This window comes from Odontesthes bonariensis, chromosome 4, assembly GCF_027942865.1.
Source record: "Odontesthes bonariensis isolate fOdoBon6 chromosome 4, fOdoBon6.hap1, whole genome shotgun sequence".
NCBI classification, from domain to species: Eukaryota; Metazoa; Chordata; class Actinopteri; order Atheriniformes; family Atherinopsidae; genus Odontesthes; species Odontesthes bonariensis.
In genome coordinates, this window is record NC_134509.1 from 38294357 (window position 1) to 38317909 (window position 23553).

Below are 23553 nucleotides of genomic sequence, written 5' to 3' on the forward strand. Positions count from 1 at the left end.
ACAGTTTGTCTCAAACTGCATGCTTTGATTCTGTGCTTTTTGTCTTGTAGAGCACTGTGTGACTTCAGTTTTGAAAGGAGCTGATGGTTTACTTGCTTTGATTCATCCTTGTTCAATAAAGGAACATCATGGTACTCTCTAATGTGTATTTATATTTATATGGTGATGTACTTTATGTGTAGTCTGTGGGAAACTAAATTATCTAGTGGTTCATCTAAAATCATCAGTTATCTAAAATGATTTCAATTTTGATCACAAATGTTTCAATAATGATAGTGGGTATAGTTAAATGTTTTAACAATATGTTCTAGGCAGTGGAATAAATATTGGTTTGTTGGTTTCCAATTGTGGCGACCGCTGACTGAGATAAGGAATGAGATTAAATAGATCCTGGAACTTAGCCTGGTCTAGAGCAGGCTAGCTTCACAGAATAAATCTCCATGGTAACTTACGTCTGAACATATCCCACTTCCCTCATCCTACTTTTGTGCAACCGGATCACGGATAAGTTGATCCAGGATAGCCAACATATCCCCGCTTAATCCCTTATCCTACTTTAGTGCAACGGGCCCCAGGATAAGAGAAGCAAGGAAAAACGTTTACTTGCCCAACACATCGCAAGTTTAATAACCATTCGCGTTTTATTTTGAAAGTGTTGACCGGAAGTTTGTTTTACATTATCCTGACTGAGAGGGCAAGATGGCGATGTCCATGAGGAGGACGCTTGTAGCCCTCCACAGAGTAACATTTAACAGGTTGAAGGTACTGTCTCCTTTAATAGGCTTACACGCATACAGTCAAAATGCTGAAGAAAGAGGGCCTTTTTTCCCGCTTGTTATGAACTCTGACGGGGATTAGCTCCACTGACGTTAGCTGTCTGCCAGGACGTGAACAGCCACATAAATTCTCAGGAGTGCTAAACGGTGGTGTGGTGGTTAGCACTGTTTTCTGGCAGCAAGAAGCTCCCTGGTTTCTTATCTCCCAGGTTTCTTTCCGTCAGGAGTTTGCATGTTCTGTGCACGGCGGATACTCCGGCTTCCTTTCTACTATACGTCCTCCCGAGTTTTTAGTTCTCATATGAAATTACACAACCTAGGTCAGGACTTTTAGCAAGTCCCAAGACTTGACACAACACAGTGTAGAGACAAACGAGACTCGGAGTTAAACAGTGATGGTCTCAAAAGTAGATTTTTGGTATTTCTTCTTTCTGGAAGATTAGAGGCACAGAACAGGGGGAACAGATTCTGTCAACCCCAAATGACACAGTGAAATTAACGCATTTCAGGCTCCAGAGTACAAGGTGAGCCAGGGCAATTTCCCCATTGCTTAGTATTCTTTCCTTTTACATGGAAGGGACAGAAACAGAAGAAGAACCAAGAAGAACTGTGTCATCAAAAGCTGAAAGTGTTCGAGCATCATAGGTGTTCGGCAACTTGGTGTAAATTTATAAATCGTTTGAACACTTATCTGTTAGTTAAACTTATTTGTCCTCTCCTGCTCAGAATGCTGACACCTCCCTGGATGTGCAGCATCCCGGTCCACTTTTTTTGCAAGTCCGGACCAAGAAGAGGTACTTCATCCCTCCAGTTGTGGGATTAAAGGGGAAGAGGACGGAGGACCCAGAGGCCAAGGCTAAAGCGGCTGGCATCGTCTTCCGACAGCAGTACTTTGAGAGGCCCATCAATGTTGCCTGCACGGGTAATGTGTTCGTGTTTGAGTGCGTGCGTGGTACTAATGCTTGCGTGTAAATGTCTCCGTGTCAGTTGGGTATTTGACATTATGTACCATGAATGTTATGTTGAAATAATACTGATTGTCAAATCATATCTTCATATTTCACTTACGTCTTTGCGTAGAACTGATGCTGGGTAATTAGACAGCAGTTACAAATTGAAACGAATAATTCTGAAAAGTTTACCCGACTGGAAGGTACATAGTGATTGATCGGTCATGTCCCGTTGTCTTCATTAGCGGGAGTCTTTGACCCCTACATCCCTCCAGAAGGTGATGCTCGTCTCTCCACTCTGTCCAAAGAAGGCCTGAAACAACGAACTGAGCAGATACGACAGAGCGCCACCTCGCAGCTAGCGTAAGATTGTTTCTGCTCTCTCTTTGTGTCATTCTTCTGTCGATACTTTTCTTGTCCAATCCTGGATCTTTCAGGAGATGACTAACGCTCCTGTTGGTGAGGGGAACACCTCATTAACCTTTTTTTCCTCACCAAAAAGCACTTTGAATATGATGATTTACGTGTGTATTATGTTTGTGTCGTTCCAGGATTCGTAAAATCAAAGAGCATGACTCTCAGTTCTCAACAAAGGCCTTTGCAGAGCAAGCTCAAGAGATCTTTACTGAGGCTCACAATGCTCTGACACAGTAAGGAATGCAACATCTCATTAAAGCAACTGACACAGCTCAACACACTCTCACACACGCAGTGAGACATTTGTCATGGAAGTGTGATAGACTGAATCTGCCATCGGCTGCACAGATAAAATTATCTTCACAATTCTTATAAAAAAAACAAGCTAAACTGACGAACCGATTAGTAATTTCTGATAATCTAAATGGGTCAGTCTTCATCTGCTCTATCACTTCATTTTTCTGTAGCTCTGGGATTTTGCGCTACATTTTGATTTGTTATCATTATGAGGCACATGACAGCCCAGCAGTGCAGAAGCCAGCAGCAGTGTGTAATAGCCAGTATCTGCAGCAGAACATGCTGATTAATGGTGATGGCCAAGGTCTTCATGTTGTTGATTAAAAAGCAGTCAGTGTTGAACCAGTACAAATCATTTTGTTTTATTTCGGACTCAAAACAGAAAACATTCCACAAACTTCCAATTAAAAGCCTGCTTCAGTTTGAGGTCATTTTTTTCTCACACTAGATCTGTTTCAGTGGAACTGAACACAGCGACTCTGTGTGTCGTATGCTTCCTGTTTAATTTATGGTGTGAAAAACTGTGCATTGTGATGGTATTTTTAGTTCTGCCCAACAGAGAAAGCACCCAAATAAAAAGACTCTGTTGCATTTTCACCAAATTAGGTTGTGTAACGAGATAAGGGAGTTTAGCTCGTTTACTACCATCGAAATATAATTTTCTCCAGTTAGGAGATTATTCACAATAATCTAAAACCTTTCAACTCTTTTAACAACCTTCTGACTCAAATAAGGTATGTCCTGGGTCATGTATGAATAAGTTTTCAGTTGAGCATTAAAAGTAAATAGTTTTAAATCGATGGTAAATGCATGACTCATGTACTGCTTCACAATTTGTCGCTTATTCCCTCAGTGACACACACTACTTCATTTACCACAGCCTCAATGACTTAAAGACGCTCTCACTCTGCTTTTAAAGCTTTTGAACATTCTTTGTCTTCACCAGAGGATGTGTATGCTCAGTATGTGTGAACTTGAAAATGGAATCGGTAAAAGCTACTAAACAGAACAATATCTTTTCACCGGGATTTATTTTCTTGATCAAACTCACCTCTGGCTCTCAAGAGGAAGCTGAACATTTGCTGCTTTTTTTTTTTTTTTACAGGTTCAATAAGGAGAAGCTTCACTCACTGGTTACAGAAAGGTGTTATCCTGTAAGTTCTTGCTCTAAAAGTTGCAAAAGTTTCTTCAGTTTAATTAGCTCTTGAGCTCTATGCCATCTCTCCTCTGTGCTGTGTCCAGGAGATGACCCGGGGTAACCGTTACAAGACAATCCACTGGAAGTTTGTCGAGTCTCTGGAAGTACCCAGAGTTGTTCATGCCCGCTGCCCTGACATGGTGACCAAAGGCAACTTGTACGGGCAGGTGACAGTCCGTATGCACTCTAAGCAGGTGTGACTTTTATGGTTTTGAGTTTTCTCCATTACAGTCCAATACCAAACCTGCAGTGCTGTGCCTGTATGCAAACAAATAGAACAAGTTTTAGCTTTATTCCAAAAGCTCATTGATGTTGGAATGCACACATTTTTACTTAGAATTTGCTCCCATTCTGGGTTCGATGCCTTTGGCATCCACTGACTCATCAATTCTTCTGCTATTCAGCTTTTTTCTTTTACTTGTGTATAATTTGTTTGTGTACCTGCACTGCTGTTTGCTTCAAACTTTCCCTTGAAAGACAAATACAGTACCGTCAGCAACACTGCATTGAAGAAACTCACTCCCCAGTACAGCCATTTTGTAGAGGTGCTGCATTTACAGTCAAAAAAAAAAAAAAAGCCATGAGAAGTTTCAGGGGTTTGTATTTAAAGTTCTAATCAGGATTTCAATCACAGAATGCCCCGCTTTCTGCCTGTTTTGCTTTGCAGACTCTTTCCATCTATGACCGCTTCGGACGGCTGTTGCTGGGCAGTGAGGAGCAGCCGAAGGACGTCTTGGAGTACCTGGTCATAGAACGGCACCTCATCAACCCCTATGGCAGATGGCGGTTACACGCAAAAATTGTGCCATCTTGGGCTCCTGCCAAGGACCCAGTTGTTAAGGTGATCCTCTACTATTCATCACTGCCAACTCTGATCTTTTCATAAGAAAAAGGGCTAAGGTTTGGAAATTGAAGAAATATTTTATCAACTGGCCAGTGCACACTTCATTTCATTGATGACATGGACAAATTTAATGGCGTATGTTGGGTGTTTCGGGCTTTTTGATGCATTTTTCTTTATTATACCTTTGTATATCCTCTTTAAATGGCCCATGTTTTCTCATAGAGATATTGTGACGGATCAAATTCTGCTTCAGACCTGGTGTATAAGTAACACTCTTTTCAGGGGCTTGTTGTAGACAAGACATGCTGCTTGTTTTAGCATTCCTTGTTCTTTATTAGGTTGATGATGGCCTTATAGGTTGAATGTTCTGCATCACTGTCAAACATTTAGATACTATGGAATATGGAAAGTGTCTAAAAAAGATGGTGAGATTTGTGGACCATCTTAAGTAACAGCAGGGTTGATTCTACAAAGCAGATTTTGGACGCTTCACTTGCATTTGTATAGGGATGGAAGACAAAATCTCCAAACATGGACAGATACAGCTTAACATTGCACACTACATGAAACTTTAGGTATAAAAGAAAATATGGACTTTTAATGATATTGAGATTATTTTGATTAACTCAAAAATATCTCTTACAAAAAGACTACAATAAGGCAGCTTGATGTGCTGAAAAGCTATTTGGGAAAACATTTAAATAATAGATCATCTACACCAAAACACTGAAAGTAGTATACATTTGGTCAGAGTGAGATTGGAGCAGAAGATAACGTGCAGATACCTTGTATGTAGCCATGTTGTGTTTGTGAGTCAATCTGCTGCGCCTCAGATTTCCCTGACAGATGGAGCGGTTTGTTGCCTGGAAATGCTTTCTTATTGTTCACACGTTCAGATAAACATCAAATTGGTGCCAGTAGTGCACCGCATGCTTAAATCCCCTCTTTTGCCATTTTGTGAGTGTCAAACGTATGAAATAAGAGCGTATTGTGACAGAGTCTTCTTACTTGGCATTTAATAGCAGTAAAACGGTTCATGTTTAATTTCCTGAACTACAGCAATATGCAAGAACATTAAACCTGCCTTACTACTATTGTATAGGTTTCCTCCTTTCTGCCACAACAACCCAAACCCATGGGGGCACGGACACAGGACGTCTGTCATGGTTATAATATTGTGGCTGATGTCTGCTTGAAGGGCAGAGTTATGTCCAGTTTATGCATAAACTTAACTATGTATATGTTTTAGAATACTGATTCCCCTTTAATTTCCTACAGTGTGACTCAGCAGAAACTCACCTGTGCTCTTCTCACTCTTTCAGACGGTCTGCATTCCTGGTCCAGAGCTGAAGCCATGGCAAGAATTTGACACCCTCAATTATGAAGTTCCCAAACCAGCAGCAGTGCAGTGGTATAAATAGACCACCAGGGGGCACTGCTGTTTAGTTTAAATCACCATAGGACATTGTAAAGCTTTGCCCAGGGTGTTGAATCAAGAAAGGAAACCAAGCTTCCTTTTACCACTCTGTGCTGTTTGAGAAAGTTTTTGGCTGTTGAGACGCTCACAGCAGCAGGTGAGTTTAGAGAAATAACCGTCTGTGTTCTGAAGCCATTTAAGCTGCATTTTTATCAACAACAGTTGTATTCAAGGTTTATGTTGTTCTGTTTTTCACATGAGACAAATTTAATCGGCATGTGTGAGAAATAAAATGCGTGTGTCTACAGAAACTTAATGGTTTATTTCTGTGATGAATATACTGCATGGTGACATGCGGAATTACAAAAAAAAATGTCTCCCACCTACTTTCTCTCACACCAGTACATGTCAGTTCCTGTCATGGATAGTGTTACAACAATTAATCTTTTCTACACAACAGTTACTCATTAAAAATCATACAAATATGCAAAATTACCTACATAACTGGGTTGCCCAATTTATTAAAAAAAAAAAAAAAAAAAAGTCTATATTGTAACAGTGATTGAAACAAATGTTTCAGACTGACACTGCATCAGGAAAACTGTACACCACCACAACTGAATTTGCATAATAATTGCTCGTATGGACATTAGTAACATCACTAGAAAATCTGACTGTAATTCCATTACCAGTTCCAACATTTTGCAATATAAGCTTTGGATAAAGACAGTGCAAAGAATCATGCCTCGGAACTTAAAATAATATGCATTTATGTCAGACAGTGTAATGTTGGATCCCCTTTTAATGTATAGAAATATATATATATATATATGTGTGTGTGTCTTTCTTTTTTTAGTAAGAGATGTTAATGCTTTCATTCATAAGGATTTCCACATTTCAGTACTTCAAAGAATGTCAATATTAGTGTGGTGCCAAACAAAATTACAACTTCTCTTCAATAAATGATAGTAATATTGTCTTCCGAAAGAATAGTTGACAAAAAAATCAAGTCAACCTAAAAAGAAATAGATGTGGAACATGGTCACATTTTCTTAAGCGTTTTCAAAAAAAGCTGCATTCATACATTTTTATTTATTTATTTATTTTATTTTTTTGCAATTGTCGAACATTTGTTGCAGCCATTTTTGTGTTTCCATTGATAATCACACCGTCCATTTTAGTCTGTTGTCCAATCCACTCGTTCTAAAATTGTGCAAATGGCGTTTTATATGGATCAAGTCTTTTCTGATATAGAAAAGACTTAAAGGGGTATACATTTTTTCCTTTTTTTTATGCTTATAGAGCTTTATTTTTGTTTAGTTTTTGGCAATTATTCCATAAATGTTTTTTAAAGTGTAAAGTCCTTTTTTTTTTTTACATTTTAACTGAATCAAAACTAGAATTTAATCAAGAATTCTGACGCTTAACCTTTAAAGACCAGATGCAAATTTTGTGTATCACCCTCAAGCACAATTTGATAAGGGACACATCGCAGTATATTTTCTATTTATGAATATTTGATATTTACAATAGTGGCCAAGATAATAAGCTCTCAAATGGTTTTTAGCTTTACATTTCTTTTGGCATCAAAAGCTTATAATAGTGGGCTTTGTAAACACTGACAATTTGTCAAGTTTTCCAGAAAATATATTTTTGATGAGGTTTTCAAAGACTGCTTAAGGGTGTTCCTCTGGTCTTAATGTGTTAAGCTAAAAATAGTTTAAAAAGCTTAAGATTTGCAACCATTGTGATTATTCCACTGTGAAAAAAGTCTTCTCAGAAAACTGTTGACTGATTGAAATTTGATTGAATTTATCTCATGTGAGCTGTTTAAGATTAGCGTTTATTCTACAAAGTCCATGTGCTGCATTTATGATGTTGAGCTCTTCTGATTTAAGTTCAGACTTCGGTATGGACTCCTCTTAGCCATGGGCATACTTTACAAGCAAACATATTGGTTTGTCACCTAAAACATACAAAGACACATGATATATTTTAATTTTAAAATGGGGTGTAATAGCAGAAAAAGGGGACCTCATCTAATAGCCTTAGATGCTCTTCCATCATTCAACATTGAGGGATGTTATGAATACACTAAATCTGCTTCAGTAAATATAAACTTGTCAGCAAGTTACTTTAACCAGTTTCATAGTCAGGCTTGTCCATGTCTTAACTGGATAGGCAAACTTGAAATGGAACCCCTCAAGTTGTGTCTGTCGTTAATTATTGTTCACCTTCATTTAATTCTTTAAAATTTTTAATCAATTTCCAGATGACGGGAAGATATTTTGGTGGGCATCCTGCATTCCATGTGTAGTTCAGGAAGTTTGGAAATAGTTCCTAAAGACTGTCGTCAGGGTGTCAACAGACAGGTTTTATAGATGTTCCCTTTGATTTTACAGGATGAGTTATAAATGAATATCGGCTAGGGTTAGATCACAAATCCGATGGGAATACAAAAGCCTCGGCAGCACACTCTGCGTCATCTTCCTCATCTTCCTCTGGAATATTCTCAGGCTCCCATGTAAAGACATCTGAAGTATTGTCTGTGAATGAGCCAGATGGGCTCCTTAATGTGTCCCATGGACACAAAGCATCACGCCGACCCAAGGCTAAATTTGCTTTAGACTCATCTGTCTGCTCTGTGCTTATGTCTTCTGGAATGTTTTCTACTCCGAGTGGTATCTGGTTCACCGTGTCCTCGTTGTCACTGCAGGAAACATAAACTTTGTCTTCTCCATTGCTGTCATTCTTTCCAGCAGCTCTAGGTTCTTCCCTTTCAGATGGATAAGCATCCTCTATAATGCCATCTCGTTTTTTCACAACTTTTTGTTCTTCTGTCTCCCATGGACAGACATCTGCATGAGTACTGTCTTGTTTTTTCACAACTTTTGGTTCTTCTGTCTCCCATGGACAGACATCTGCATGAGTACTGTCTTGTTTTTTCACAACTTTTGGTTCTTCTGTCTCCCATGGACAGACATCTGCATGAGTACTGTCTTGTTTTTTCACAACTTTTGGTTCTTCTGTCTCCCATGGACAAACATCTGAATGAGTACTGTCTTGTTTTTTCACAACTTTTGGTTCTTCTGTCTCCCATGGACAAACATCTGCATGAGTACTGTCTTGTTTTTTCACAACTTTTGGTTCTTCTGTCTCCCATGGACAAACATCTGCATGAGTACTGTCTTGTTTTTTCACAACTTTTGGTTCTTCTGTCTCCCATGGACAAACATCTGCATGAGTACTGTCTTGTTTTTTCACAACTTTTGGTTCTTCTGTCTCCCATGGACAGACATCTGCATGAGTACTGTGTTGTTTTTTCACAACTTTTGGTTCTTCTGTCTCCCATGGACAAACATTTGCATTAGTACTGTCTTGTTTTTTCACAACTTTTGGTTCTTCTGTCTCCCATGGACAAACATTTGTATGAGTACTGTCTTGTTTTTTCACAACTTTTGGTTCTTCTGTCTCCCATGGACAGGCATTCGTATGAGTACTGTCTTTTGAGTCAACCCTCTCGGATGGAGAAACATTTTCCTGCCTTTGTGGCTTCTCTAATTGTTTTGAGTGTTCAGTTTTGACAACACCTGCCTCCTCTGTCGCTTGCCTTACATGACTATCTGATGGTTTTCCTGATTCTGATTCACCAGTCTCCCAGGGACAAACATCCAATGGTCTTTTCAGCAATTGTGGCATTTTAGTGTCAGCAGTTTTTTGTGGGATCTCCACTTCCCATGGACACACATTTACTTTAGTTTTATCGGCCCCTTCAATCTGTATGGAAGCAGCTTTTATAGGTGAGGTACCTTTTTGTGAATCACCTGCTTTGCCTTGATGTCCAGTTTCCCAGGGACAAATGTCTACCTTAATTGTCATTTGTGACGATAAGTATGTATTAGTAGACTCTTTGCTTTCCCCTTCCCATGGGCAAGTATCTTCCATAATTTTAGGTGCATCAGAGACATCCCATGTCTTGGACACTTGTTCACCTTGATTCAGGGCAGTTGATATTATATTGTGTGGTTGGTTATTACTTATGACCTCTTTGGATGCACCAGGATAGATGGCAGATTTAGTGGCTTCTTGTCTAAGGGGTACGGTTAGCGTTCCCTTGTTCTCCAAAGGATTTAGGTTTTCATACATGCCTTCAGCTTTGCCCTGATCATCCCAAGGACAAACATTAGCACATTCACTATCTTGTCTTATTGAAATTTTGGGGGTTTCTACGGTTTCCCATGGACATACTTCTGTTACATGTTTTAAAGATTGTTGAGTCTGTGAATCTTTGGGCAGGGTAGTTTGAGAAGTAACAGGAATATCCTTTGATTCCCAAGGACACACTTCAGTTGGACCACTTTCTTGTCCTCGAACATCCCTTTGCTCTTGACATTCCCATGGACATACATTAGATCGTTCAGATACCAGTGATTCCTGGTGACAGACATCTGCTTTGATGCTCTGTTGTTTCTGTGGTCCTTCTCCTTGTTGGGCAGAACTAGCTCCATCCCATGGACATACATTTGAGGCAGAAACATTAGAGGCTGGTCTAATTCGATTACTACCTCTTCTACGAGTTGACGGAGTCCTGCTTGCATTCTCCCAAGAACTTATACTGCTACGTCTGCTGCTCTGCCTTGATAAAAATACATGTTCAACGTTGTCATCAACATCCCCAGGGTGGACAGCAGATTTTAGAATTATAAAACTTCGTGAGATTCTGTCAGATGAATCCCCAGAAGACAATCTAACTGCATTTTGCTTCACAAGAGAGGGTTTGCCATCTGTTGTTGACATACTTATTTTCTGTAGTGACCTGTTTTCCATGCTTGGACGTCTACTAGAGGAGGAATATTTACTTTCTTGGCTTTTTTGTGAACCAGAATCCTCTCTATTTAAGTGTACGTCCTTATTGGACTTACTGCTTGCATCCACTGATCCCATAACAGAAAGCCACTTATTGGTAGTGGTGCGGAAAGAAAAAACACGTTGATCCTTTGTTACCTTTGGTCTTGGGGAGCCTGGTACACTTGCAGACATAGTAACTGGTGTTTTGGTGAGCACACTGTCACCTTGAGGTTCTTTTTCCTCTGTAGCATTATTTTCTACAGGTGGTAAGTGGTCCCAGGGACAGATAAGTACCTGTGGGGATGGCGGGGTCTTGTCCTCACCATCTTCAGAGTTTGCATATGTCACATGCTTCTGGTTCTTTTCCCCTGATTGTTCTGGCTCCACTTCCCAAGGACAAACCTCAGCCTTATCAAATGACTCAGATTGAAGAGCACTACGTGTCTGGTCACTTATGGATATGCTCTGCCTCGACTGCATTGTGCTGGATCTGGAGATCTTTGCTATATTCTCGATAGAATGGGTGGTAGAGGAGCTTAGGCTCCTAGATTTATGAAGTCTGGTGTGATCAGGATGCAGAAGATTGGTATCAATTGTCAGATTCTGGGCACTGGCAGACTTACAGACACCTGGTGGAATATCCAAAGAGTCTGTCTCAGAATGTTGTGAGGATCTCTTCACAGAATTGGCCCTTAATGTGGAGTCACGTAGGGAAGAGTCTCGTTCCATGACATAGTGATGATCACTTTTGGACTTGCGCATGGATGGTGATGGTGATGGTAATGTTATTGAACTTCTGTAACTGACACTAACAGTATCTGGGGGCCTCCTGAAAGAGTCAGACTGATTCGCACCTTTACTACGAAAAGATCCATCTTTCTCTTCACGGCTGCACTGCCGGCTCATAGTTTCTGGGATCTCAACAATGCGTTTGATAATGGATCTCCCCAATGCACATCGAGAACTGCGCTTCTTTGACAGATGCGGGTTGTTTGTGGTCATCTTCTTCGTCTTGTGGACTTCTAACTGGGTGTATAACTTCTTCAGTTCATCCTGGTGCATATGAAGAAGCAAGGGAATTGATGATGGGATTGAGCAGATAGTTGGAATGATTAAAGACAGGAAAAGACAATGACAGTAACAAGTCAGAGGAAATGTGTAAGATGTTACATGTAAGGAGAGCACAATTTAGGATAGGCAAAGGATAAAGGATGGAGAAAGGTCATTCATTTGCTCACTCTCATTGATTGTACTTGATTGCTATTAATTCATTATTTGAATTATGATAATGTTAAGATTTGGTTAAGTGAGTCTACATTTAATCATAAATCAAATATTTAAGAAACATTTATTTTTGTTCTTTTGATGTGTGTTTTAAGATTTGTTCCACAATTTGTGAATTATTTCCCAGTGTGAAGTGATAACATCGGTTCGAGGGGAAAAGAGAGTTTACCCGAAAGTCATCCGGGTCCACACTGTGCTCACTCCAAACAGAGCGAAAGCTGCTGTTGAGGTATGAGCCAGAGCGTCGCAGATCCACTTCATCTTCATATACCTCTGCTGCTATCTCCTCTCTCCTAGGCTTTGACACATGGAGAAACTGTGAAACACACAAATATGTCAAAATGTAGCGTGTATACTGGCTGGAGTGGCATGAAATCAAGCAAAGATTCATGATCCTAGAATAATTCACAAAAACTTTGATGTCCCACCAACTTTTTGTAACCAGCACAGGGATAACCACAAGATTTTTTAAACACATTTTTCCTCGGATGCCATCATTAGACTAGAGTTCATTTAATAAAATACATAATCCTACATATTCCAGACTACAGGACTGTATGGGTGTATCACTGTTGGACAAGAGGCTGAGTACAGGGAACCGATCCACCCCTTTGTTACATGGTGTGGAAAGAATCACCCCATAGTATGGCAAACAGAGTTTTCATCCCTGGAGAAGAGGTGGAGGTGGAAGTGGATGACAACGGATACCTGGGACTTTACCTGAACAACTGACTGAACTGGAAATGGAAACACTGAGTTCGTCTACAATTTTGCACAAGTTACTAAACATAAAGGACAATATTACACACCTTCTACATAAGATAGAGATCAAATTATAAATTATCTTCAGTCAGAGGCTTCTACAGCTCCACAGAATTTTTTCTCTTTATATTCTTTTATGTATTTTTAATGCTTCCCTGCTGCAATGCTTTTATTTTATGTAAAGCACTTTGAATTGTTTGTACATGAACTGTGCTATACAAATAAATTTGATTTGATTTGATTTGACTGCCACAATTAACGTTATTTGAAGTCATTCCTGCCCACAGCAATAACTACACAATGCTTAAAATGACTAATATTTGATCAATATCATGTGGTTATTTTATTGTTTATTATTGCAACACTATAGTTTCCTTTTTAGGAAGTAACAAAGTATCTTTTGATACAATAAAATTTTATTTTCTGAGTATCTACTCTATCATAGAATTGATATAAGTATGTTACATGACATACAAATGTCCAATACCTTTGGAACAAAGAGCAGGGCCAGGGTCACTGTGATAGTGACATGGGTGTGCATGAAGGAGAGAAGTAGCATCCAGTCAGGATGGAGAGACTGAAAGGTGAACCTGAGAGAGGCAGAAAACACAAACTCATCCCATGTCAGTGTATGCTGTTTGAAGGTGTTACACATCCAAACAGGTTAACTGTCCTACACAGTGGAGGTTTTTGTTACCGAAACATGTAGAACATTGAGGAGAGAAGCAGCTCGTTGTGGATGGCGATGCCCATGTAGCGAGGTTCATGGAAGGCCGAGGGGACTGGCCTGACAGCAGTCCACAGGGAGCTGCCCCAGCACAGGAACAGAAGCTCAGCTGGGGCAGAAGAACGTATGGATGCAGTGAATGGTGATCACTTACAATTTCAAGGATAAACAATGCTTGTTGTCAATTCTACAAATTTTCATTATTCCAATCCTGATAAAATACTAAATGTCTCATTTAGGATAGTCAACTTTTGACCTAGTGTATTATTTGGAGGAGTTGTACTTTTGCTTTTTCCTACAAAAAAAAGTATGTTTCATTCAAGCCTGATCAATGCTTTACTTCAGTAAACACACATTTGGCAATACAGAGTTAATGACCAAATGTACAAAAAGTCAACATGTGATTTTGATTAAATAAACTGCATTTTGACAGAACTGTTATAATAAAGTTGATATTTCATTTCCACAAATAAGAACCATTTGAATTAAAAACTGTAATTAACATTAGATGATTGTGTGTTTAAATCACACTTTGAGATTTGATAGAATATCAGGGGGGAAGAAGTTATGTGCATTTAAGATCTTTAAAAATTATTCTTTTCCAGCATTTATAAATTTGCAGGTTTGAACAATTTAAATTTGACTGCACTTGTAGATGGTAAGAGAGAACAATCTTCCACACACCAACAGCCATCATGTAGTCCCAGCGGTCCAGGTAACACAGGTTAAAGCCCTGTCCATCTGCAGTGGTGGTGGTGACAAATACCGGAATGTTCCTATCACGGTTCTGCAAGACACCCACTGTCCATGCACACAGGAACCAGCTGACCGTCATTAGCATCACTCCCAGAATCCTCAGCAGGTGGAGGCTGGACATGTAGGGTACTCGCTGGGCTGTACGTGAGAGGAACACCTTCAGCACCCTGTGCAGAGACAAGGGGGACAAGAGTCAGTGTTTAATTGACAAAGGTTTCAAGACAAATTCAAGATTATGGCTTATGGTGGCAAACAAATGATAGTTGCACAAAATTTTCTTTTCCCCAAGCCAGAATAGTGTTGTCAGACTAACTTTTCCTTCACTCCATTTGTAATTCACAGAGGTAGAAAAAAATAAATCAGTACCTCCCCACAGTCAGCTACAGAGCAAAATATATGTAAAATTCAGACGATACCATATCAATATGTCATGTTCACATATTTTATAAAGACACATGTCTTTTTAATCTAAAATATTTAGACGATATCCTCTCTTTTCAGTAGTGGATGCCAGGGTACAGTTTATTTACTCATGAAACAAGATGCTGCAAATTTGTGACAGGAGGTAGAATTTACACACCCATGCACAATGACTGTTTGAAATTATTTTATGCTCTTAGAGCCCATGACCAACTAGAAAAAAAATCTATTATCATATCTAAAAAAATTGACAAATTCAGTTGAGGCTATAATAATACAATAGTTCTGTCATATTTGCATGCAACTTCAATGAAATGAGCAAAGGTTTGTAAAATCAAGTAGAAACAGGTGAAGTTTACTGTATGTTTTCATCAAATGCAATCAATGCTAACTGACCTGTACATCTTCAGTGTGATTGTGCCATAGACGATGGAGAAACCGAGCATTCTGACCCAACGGAGCAGAATACACCTGAAGGTGCTTGGCTTGAAGTACAATATGAACACCTGCAGAGGCAGAGATACACAATAGTTTCTGTTGGTGTATCTCAACTGAATATATAGTATCTTTACTTATTAACTAATTGATATCATTCATGCATCAACTACTGCTTTAGTTAGTGCTAAAATGACTGTTTGTGGTTGCTTGCAATAAGGTAGAAATAAAAAAGTCATTTATATGTCTATTACCTGAGCCTACGAATCTAACAACTTTTACTACTACCCAACCCCTGCCCCCCCAATGCTACTACATCGTTGTATTCTTATCCCCATTGAGGGAAATGTCTGAGACATTGAATGGTCATTTCTTCAGTTCAGTCAGCTTCACTGACTTTCAACACAAAGCAACCTGCAGTTTGTATCAAGCTGTACAAGTGAGCTGACAGACCCTGCAATCATTCTGAAAAACTGTGTGGCCAAAGGCTTTGAAAGAACAATTACAGTTACTTTCTTATGTCCACACAATGACTAAACTGCTGAGGAGCAGATATACCAGTCTGCCTGAAACTGGCCTACACAGATGAAAAACATTGTACATCCTCAACTATTACTACTACAGATATTGCTACATTACAGGTACCACTTCTGTTTACTGACCTGATGTTGTTGCTACCGGTATTTCTACTTATAAAAACAGTGGTTATCATAACTGCTAAATGCTCTTTTTCTTAAAGTAAAAACACCAAATATTTTTATATTCAGAATTCCTAAACAATTTAGCTTCTTTTCTTCGTTTCAGTATGAAGTTGACTTTTTTCCAAATATAAGCTATGTAATGATTACTTATCATCTTAGGAACTTCATAGAGGCATTTTTAACCAACTCTTGCTAGATTGTTTGTCAAATAAAATATGAATGAACTGAAAGCATGTTCTGTAAATAAATGTAAAATTAAAGTAGTCATTATTTTCACCCCTAATTAACACCTCTGATAATATTTTTGCCATTTCTTTTCCTACTGGTGGTCACAGTCGGTGTTGGTCACTCTGGTGGCCAAAGCTTAAACATTTTAATGCAAATTTGTGTTGTTGTGTTCAATCTACTCATATAGCCAAACTGTTCACCCAGATCATAATTGTACAAAAGTTGGAACATTGTTTAAAATCTAAATAAAAAAAGACTGAAATGATTTCCTAACCTGACAAACCAATATGTAATTCACAAAATACAGAGAAAACACATGTCCGTTTCATTAAAAATATAATCTAATTTTGAATGTAATGGAAGCTACTCAAAAAAGTTGGGACAGGTCCATGTTTCCCACTGTGTATCATCCCCTCTTCTTTTAACAACAGTCTGTAAACATCTGGAACTGAGAAGACCAGCTGCTGGACCTTTGGGAGAGGAATGCTGTCCCATTCTTAAAAAGGATAAAGGATAAAGGATTCTAGCTGCTCAGCAGTCAGTTGGTGAAAGGTCTGGACTGCAGGCAGGTCAGTCCAGCACCCGGACTCTTCTACTACGAAGCCATGCTGTTGGAATAGATGCAGGATGTAGTTTAACATTGTCTTGCTGAAATATGCAAGTCCTTCCCTGAAAAAGATGTCATCTGGATAGGGGCAGATGTTGCTCTAAACCCTGTAAATACTTTTCAACACTGATGGAGCCTTTCCAGATATGCAAGTTCCATAGGCACTAATTGAGTTCTCAACGGGCCTGAAAATTACAACCCGACCCGACCCAGCCCGTGGCTTTCAAAGCCCGAGCCTGATGTAACCCGACACATCAATATGAATTATCTACCCGAACCCGGCCCGACGCCCGACGCCGGGGGTCGAGTTGTCCCATGTTATCCTATGGAGACTGACGGGCTGTGGGTCGTTACGGCACTTATGTGCAGTGGCCTAACCAACGATTTTTTCCACAATAGAAACATGATATGAATGGGAAAACTTACTGTTCTTGCTATAAAAAAAAAAAAAGCAGCATCATCCGCACAGGCACAGCTTACTGTATGGCGGCTCAGGCTGGACGTCCCTGTTTTTTTGCTGTCATATTTTAACAGCACCTTGCATTTTGAGCATTGCACATAACCTGTGGAATTTCCATCAGAATCCAGCACCACTCCAAACACTTTCCAGCCCTCTGATTTTCCCACTCCTGTAGCGACGGTGAATTCACCTGCAGCAAGTTTGCTCTTCACCAACTCCATCTTCTTCTCCGCTAAAGGCGTGCACGCAGCGGTGTCATGTCTGTCCCCGCTCCATGCAGACTTTCGTTACGATAGATAGATAGATAGATAGATAGATAGATAGATAGATAGATACTTTAATCATCCCGAATCATCTGCTTATATTTTCGACCCGAACCCGGCCCGAACCCACGGGTCCCGTCGGGTTTTTCGGGCCGACCCGACCCGTTGAGAACTCTAGGCACTAATGCCCCCCCATACTTTCAGAGATGTAGGCTTTTGAACTGAGAACTGTAACAAGGGTCCCTCTCCGAAGGTCTCGTACGAACACACCATGTCAGATTCAACAGATGCTCTTAACTTTGGAAAAAGTGTGTAGACAATCTGCGTAAATGATGAATGCCACCAGTGGGCATTTAAGTGCACGTGCACGAGGATAGTAAATTTGCATACTCCACGCCCAAAATTATACCATATTAGGCCAAGCTTCCTCTCTCCTGTGCCAGGAAGTGTTGAGTGTTGAGTCATGAGAATGCCATCAAGGCGCAAAAAGAACAACTTTAGGGGCTCTGAGATTGAAGTTCTGCTTTCAGAGATCCAAAAAGGAAAATCTGTCATTTTTAGCATGTCAGCAGTGGAATTACGGGACCTGCTAAAGTGAAGAAATGGGAAGCAACTACGAGTGCTGTTAATTCCGTGTCACCTGTAGTTCGTAATGTCACCGAAATAAAGAAATGGATCCATCCATCCATCCATCCATCCATCCATCCATCCATCCATCCATCCATTATCTTCCGCTGGTCCGGGGATCGGGTCGCGGGGGCAGCAGCTTGAGCAAAGAGACCCAGACGTCCCTGTCCCCGGCCACTTCCTCCAGCTCTTCTGGGGGGACCCCGAGGCGTTCCCAGGCCAGCCGAGAGACATAGTCTCTCCAACGTGTCCTGGGTCTTCCCCGGGGTCTCCTCCCAGTGGGACGGGCCCGGAACACCTCACCGGGGAGGCGTCCAGGAGGCATTCTCACCAGATGCCCGAACCACCTCATCTGACTCCTCTCGATGCGGAGGAGCAGCGGTTCTACTCCGAGCCCCTCCCGGGTGACCGAGCTTCTCACCCTATCTCTAAGGGAGAGCCCAGACACCCTGCGGAGGAAACTCATTTCGGCCGCTTGTATTCGCGATCTCGTTCTTTCGGTCACTACCCACAGCTCGTGACCATAGGTGAGGGTAGGAACATAGATTGACCGGTAAATCGAGAGCTTCGCCTTCTGGCTCAGCTCCTTCTTCACCACGACGGGCCGGTGCAGAGCCCGCATCACTGCAGACGCCGCACCAATCCGTCTGTCAATCTCCTGTTCCATTCGTCCCTCACTCGTGAACAAGACCCCGAGATACTTGAACTCCTCCACTTGGGGAAGGATCTCATTCCCGACCCGGAGAGAGCATTCCACCCTTTTCCGGCCGAAGACCATGGTCTCAGATTTGGAGGTGCTGATGGTCATCCCAGCCGCTTCACACTCGGCTGCGAACCGCTCCAGTGAGAGCTGAAGGTCACGGCCTGACGGCGCCAACAGAACCAAATCGTCCGCAAAAAGCAGAGACCCGATTCTGAGGTCGCCAAACCGGACCCCCTCGACGCCCTGGCTGCGCCTAGAAATTCTGTCCATAAAAATTATGAACAGAATCGGTGACAAAGGGCAGCCCTGACGGAGTCCAACCCTCACAGGAAACATGTCCGACTTACTGCCGGCAATGCGGACCAGACTCTGACACCGGTCATACAGGGACCGAACAGCCCATATCAAGGAGTCCGGCACTCCATACTCCCGGAGCACGCCCCACAAGAGTCCCCGAGGGACACGGTCGAACGCCTTCTCCAAGTCCACAAAACACATGTAGACAGGTTGGGCGAACTCCCATGCTCCCTCCAGGATCCTGCGGAGGGTGAAGAGCTGGTCCACTGTTCCACGGCCAGGACGAAAACCACACTGCACCTCCTGAATCCGAGATTCGACTATCCGGCGGATCCTCCTCTCCAGTACCCCCGAAAAGACCTTACCAGGGAGGCTGAGGAGTGTGATCCGTGTGAAATGGATTGATATGAAAATGGCTTAAAAAAAAATGTCTCGCCATGGTCAGATGCTGCCTCATCATGATGGCACTTCAATGGGGCGGTTGATGAGGGGGGTCTTCTGACACCACACCTTTTGGTCTGCCTGGGCTGGTTCAGGTAGTGGGAGACCCCTCGTTCATGGCAATATTGTGCAAATCTGGCATGCCTTCTCTGGGCTATAGTGCAGTTTGCCCCCCTGCTGTATCGAGACACACCCACCTGGCCTTCAGCTCAGTGCACTCCACAACGGCACGGGTGCTTTGATGCATATAAGTCTGTAGTTTAGTGCTCCGATTATGAATGGCAGTCCCGCCAAGGCATGAAAGTCCCTCTTAATTTGTACTTGTTGGACAGCGGTGTATGGGAATTTGATGTACCATGGGTGATAAACTGAGGTGAGAGTTTTGATGACCAAGGGGAGCGCACGACTCACAGGGGACTGGGACACCCCCGATCCGTCTCCAATCTCGCTCTGAAAGGTTCCAGTGGCCGAAAATCCAAGGGTGGTGAGGACCTGGACGTGTGGTGGAATTGGGTTTGATCGGCGTGTTTCTCTCTGGAGTTGTGGCTCTAGCAAGCTGCATATTTGCAGTAGTAAAGTCCTTGGCAATCTAAATCGCGATGTTAGCCATTTGTCTGTCTACACGGTCTCGGAGCACACATGCACTAAGGCATCCAAAAGTAGCAAGTCAGCCATTGATTACGCATCCCATTGACCTTGTTATATACAGAGTCAAATTAACCTTCAATTAGTGCATAATTTAAGTCAAACAGAATAATGTCAGCATCATTATGGGGTATAATGTATGTATTTATTTATGTTTGCTTCAAAGTAATTAAATATACCTCTTCCTTTAGCAGTACAGCCCATTCTGTGACATGAAAGCAGTCTCTCAATGCATCACTCGCCTCTGGTGACCACTTCCTGAAAGATGTGGTAGTAAGAGGAAGTCTTTGTACACAAGGTCTGTATGTGGGTTGCAGATAGACCATGCTGTGATCAGATCTACCCAGTAGTGGAAGAGACACTGCCCTGTAAACCTCCTTCACGTTAGCATAGAACAACTCTAATGTCCTTTCTCCACGTGTTGGACAGTCCACATACATACATACACACATAGAGAGACATGGTTGAAATCCCCTGTGATTGCAATGAATGCCTCAGGATGTTGGGTCTGTATCCTAGCAACGGCGTCATGGATGACTTCGTTGGTGGAATGTAAACAACGATGACGACTGTATATAGGAACTCTCTGGGCGCATAGAACGCACGGAAACCAACTGACAGCAGTTCACTAGTCGCATTCCCACTGTAGGAACCTTTTGCAGTTCCTATAACCTTTTCAGCCGTTTTTTCCCACATTCGGACATACAGGAACTAGGTACAACGACCCTCAGTTCCTATAACCATTTCAGCTCCTTCTCCGAGGCTGGGTCTTTTCTGGGTTCTATAGGAACACATCTAATGTAGGTGTTTGGTGGCTGGTAGCTACGCCCCTTGTCATGTTGTCACGGCTGAAATGTTTACTCATACAACACGGACAAGGGGAAGGGCAGTTATTAGCACCAGTTATTAGCGCCTTCCCCTGGGGAAGGGCAGTTATTAGAACGAAATTCGAAGTGGACCGTTCTTAGAACTGCACTCTTAGAACTGCGCTCTTAGAACTGTTCTGTCCGAATGCGGCTAATGTCTGGACAGCATACCCTCTCCTTAACGGTCACATTGCGGGGGTTACCCCATCTCTGATTAAAAAAGATAACACAGCGCATTTCCCAGAAAATTTTGCAATTGCAACAGATTTGAGTGCTATCTTCTTCCAACTGCTATTTTAAAATCTCACTGAGGGTGCTAAATGGAATTTAGATCTAAACTATGGCTGGCTACTTGAGACCTCTCCATGTCTTTGTCTGAAACGAATAGGTGTATTTTTGGAAACACAGCTTTCTTATCTCTTGATTGCAGCCAAGAATATTATTCTAGTCTTCAGTTTTCAAAATGCCATGTGAATTGTCCATGGCAGCAAAAGAGGCCAAAACTGTCACCATTTGTTGAAAGAGCAGAACCAAGTGCAGACAAAGGTGAGATGACCCTTAAAATTTATTTTAACCAAAAAAACACAGAAACAGAAACGGCAGCAGCAGCAACATGGGTGTGAAAAATGACAATGATTCAATAGCAGACAGCAGAAAACCAGGAGTCTACATACTGAGGGAGTGATGAGGGAATAGGACACAGGTGAGTGTAATCAGTAACTTAAACCTTTGTGTAACACAGGAAAGGAAGTAAAATGCAATTAACCAACCAAGGGAGAAGTTCTTACAAATTAAAAGAGGAAGTAACCAAAGACCAACAACAAAAACCAGGGCAAAGGAAAATTCAAAACGCATGGATCATGCCACAAAACATAATTGAACCTTAACCATGTTTGAATGTGGGAACTGTGTTCTTTCCTTCTATCCTAATTTTGTTTTCTGTAAACAGTAGAATAATGCAGAAGAAGCTCCAAGTCAGTCTCATTTGTCCAGAGTACATTCTCCCTGAATGATTTTTTAGCTTCCTCAGGTAAGTTAAGACAAAATCCAACAAGTCTATGTCTGTTTCTCTGTCAGTAGTGGGATAACCCTGGATTTCCTACCATATTGGTCTATATTGTCCTTATATTCAGAGGGTGATGGATAGTGAGACCTGATACTGTTGTATGTTTGAAGATGATCAAGGTTATCTATAGAGATCTATAGATAATCTAACTGTACTAATAAGAAGTTAAATAAAGAGCAGGCTTATTGTGGGCTGGTCAAGTACGCCCTTCAGCAGGTGATCCGTTTGAACTTTTAGATGAAATGGGCCATACCATAGTGACATCCTACTGAGCTGATAGAGTGAACTGTCACTTGGGGCTCTGATTTCTAGGCTATAGTCAGACTGTCAGATCCTTTCTTTGATGTCTGGCACCATGATTGTCACTGGTTCTTTTTGTGGGTGGTTCAGATCCACAAGCCATGAAGCATTGCTGTTATATGAGGACTCTTTTTCCCATTTGCTTTTCCAGTATTGTTAAATCTTAGCCCCGGGTGGATTAGCCTTGGCAAAAGGCTCCAAGTATCCAGTTTATTCACAATCATCCATCTCAGGTCAGCTTCAGTTGTATTAAAGTTATCAAGGCTTTGTAATTGGGATTGGGACCCGTTCTCATGTTCCCTGGTTCCTCAACACCTGATGTGGCCAGCTGGCCCTTCTATGTCTCCTACTCATGGTAATTACGAGGTTGCTGGAGGTATGCTTTGATCAAAATTTGAACCACAGATTTACTTTTCCAGCTAGGCTGTAAAGAAGACTTGAAATTGACTTTTTTTCTGAATTCAAACTGATGTTCACAACAAATCCCAAATGGCACCCTACAAAATATCTTAAAATCTGAAATGAACCCCTCTCTTAAGTGGTTTCTGCCAAACTGAACACATTTTCACACACTTTCATCAAGGATGTCCTGTTTCTTTAGATCAAGTGCATCTAACACATTTGCAACCTCTACTACACCACACTTTGAAGGTGAATAATGTGTGTGCTTTTCTTACCCAACTACATTCATCATGTCTTTATCTTAGAGTAACTCCATTTACTTTATAGATTTAGATAATCTACACGTAATAAACACATTGTAAGTTAAGATAATACTTGAATGATGCTCAGAGAAAATGCCATTGCAAGCGAGCACTATATTTAATTCCCATTTATTAATGATAATTGGACCCAATGTGCTAGCTGCCATGTTAATATTACTAATACTAGAGTAAAACTTTTAAATGTAGTATACACAGTATTTCTACACTGTGCTTTTACTGCTTTACCTCAGCAGAGGACCCGACTACTCCTTCCACTGCAAATCACTCGTTAAATGATCATCGCTTTTTATATTTTGAAATTACAGTATGTAGTTCAGAGGATCAGAGACATCAGCCACACACAGCCCACAATAATTAATTTCCCAAACATTTGTAGCTCTGCACACACGAACCCTAACCCTTGCATGAACAAGCTCAACAAGCTCTCATCAGCTGACACTCTCAGATGGATGAAAAAGGCTTCCGTTGACGGCTCTTTGATTGGTCTCATAAT

At 41.2% G+C, this 23553-nt stretch overlaps 3 protein-coding genes across 3 annotated transcripts in view; 1 reads left to right on the plus strand and 2 right to left on the minus strand.

The window, feature by feature from the left end:
* Positions 1 to 682: 682 nt before the first annotated feature.
* On the plus strand, positions 683 to 6210 carry mrpl45 (mitochondrial ribosomal protein L45). Its single transcript, XM_075464146.1, has 8 exons — positions 683 to 762; positions 1503 to 1698; positions 1972 to 2089; positions 2278 to 2376; positions 3546 to 3594; positions 3683 to 3832; positions 4306 to 4479; positions 5805 to 6210. The coding sequence occupies exons 1-8, from the start codon at positions 700 to 702 to the stop codon at positions 5901 to 5903; spliced, it is 948 nt and encodes a 315-aa protein (XP_075320261.1). The 5' UTR covers positions 683 to 699; the 3' UTR covers positions 5904 to 6210.
* Positions 6211 to 6427: 217 nt separating this feature from the next.
* Positions 6428 to 12054, minus strand: LOC142379063 (uncharacterized). Its single transcript, XM_075464145.1, has one exon. It carries the CDS (start codon positions 11807 to 11809, stop codon positions 8336 to 8338), a length of 3474 nt encoding a protein of 1157 aa, XP_075320260.1. The 5' UTR covers positions 11810 to 12054; the 3' UTR covers positions 6428 to 8335.
* Positions 12055 to 12095: 41 nt separating this feature from the next.
* gpr179 (G protein-coupled receptor 179) overlaps positions 12096 to 23553 on the minus strand; it is a 46548-nt gene continuing 35090 nt past the window's right edge. The window contains exons 7-11 of the mRNA XM_075464297.1: positions 15093 to 15202; positions 14205 to 14443; positions 13491 to 13629; positions 13281 to 13383; positions 12096 to 12347 (exon numbers count right to left, since the gene is read on the minus strand). Coding sequence (XP_075320412.1) covers positions 12096 to 12347; positions 13281 to 13383; positions 13491 to 13629; positions 14205 to 14443; positions 15093 to 15202 — 843 coding nt within the window. The remainder of the gene's footprint in view (positions 12348 to 13280; positions 13384 to 13490; positions 13630 to 14204; positions 14444 to 15092; positions 15203 to 23553) is intronic.

What these genes read in the sequence shown, in the direction of transcription:
- mrpl45 (XM_075464146.1), top strand. Translation starts at nt 700, where the DNA reads ATGGCGATGTCCATGAGGAGGACGCTTGTAGCCCTCCACAGAGTAACA. An exon ending in TCCGTATGCACTCTAAGCAG is followed by an intron (nt 3,833 to 4,305) that starts GTGTGACTTTTA and finishes TTTGCTTTGCAG; the next exon opens with ACTCTTTCCATCTATGACCG. An exon ending in CCAAGGACCCAGTTGTTAAG is followed by an intron (nt 4,480 to 5,804) that starts GTGATCCTCTAC and finishes TCACTCTTTCAG; the next exon opens with ACGGTCTGCATTCCTGGTCC.
- LOC142379063 (XM_075464145.1), bottom strand. Translation starts at nt 11,809, where the DNA reads ATGCACCAGGATGAACTGAAGAAGTTATACACCCAGTTAGAAGTCCAC.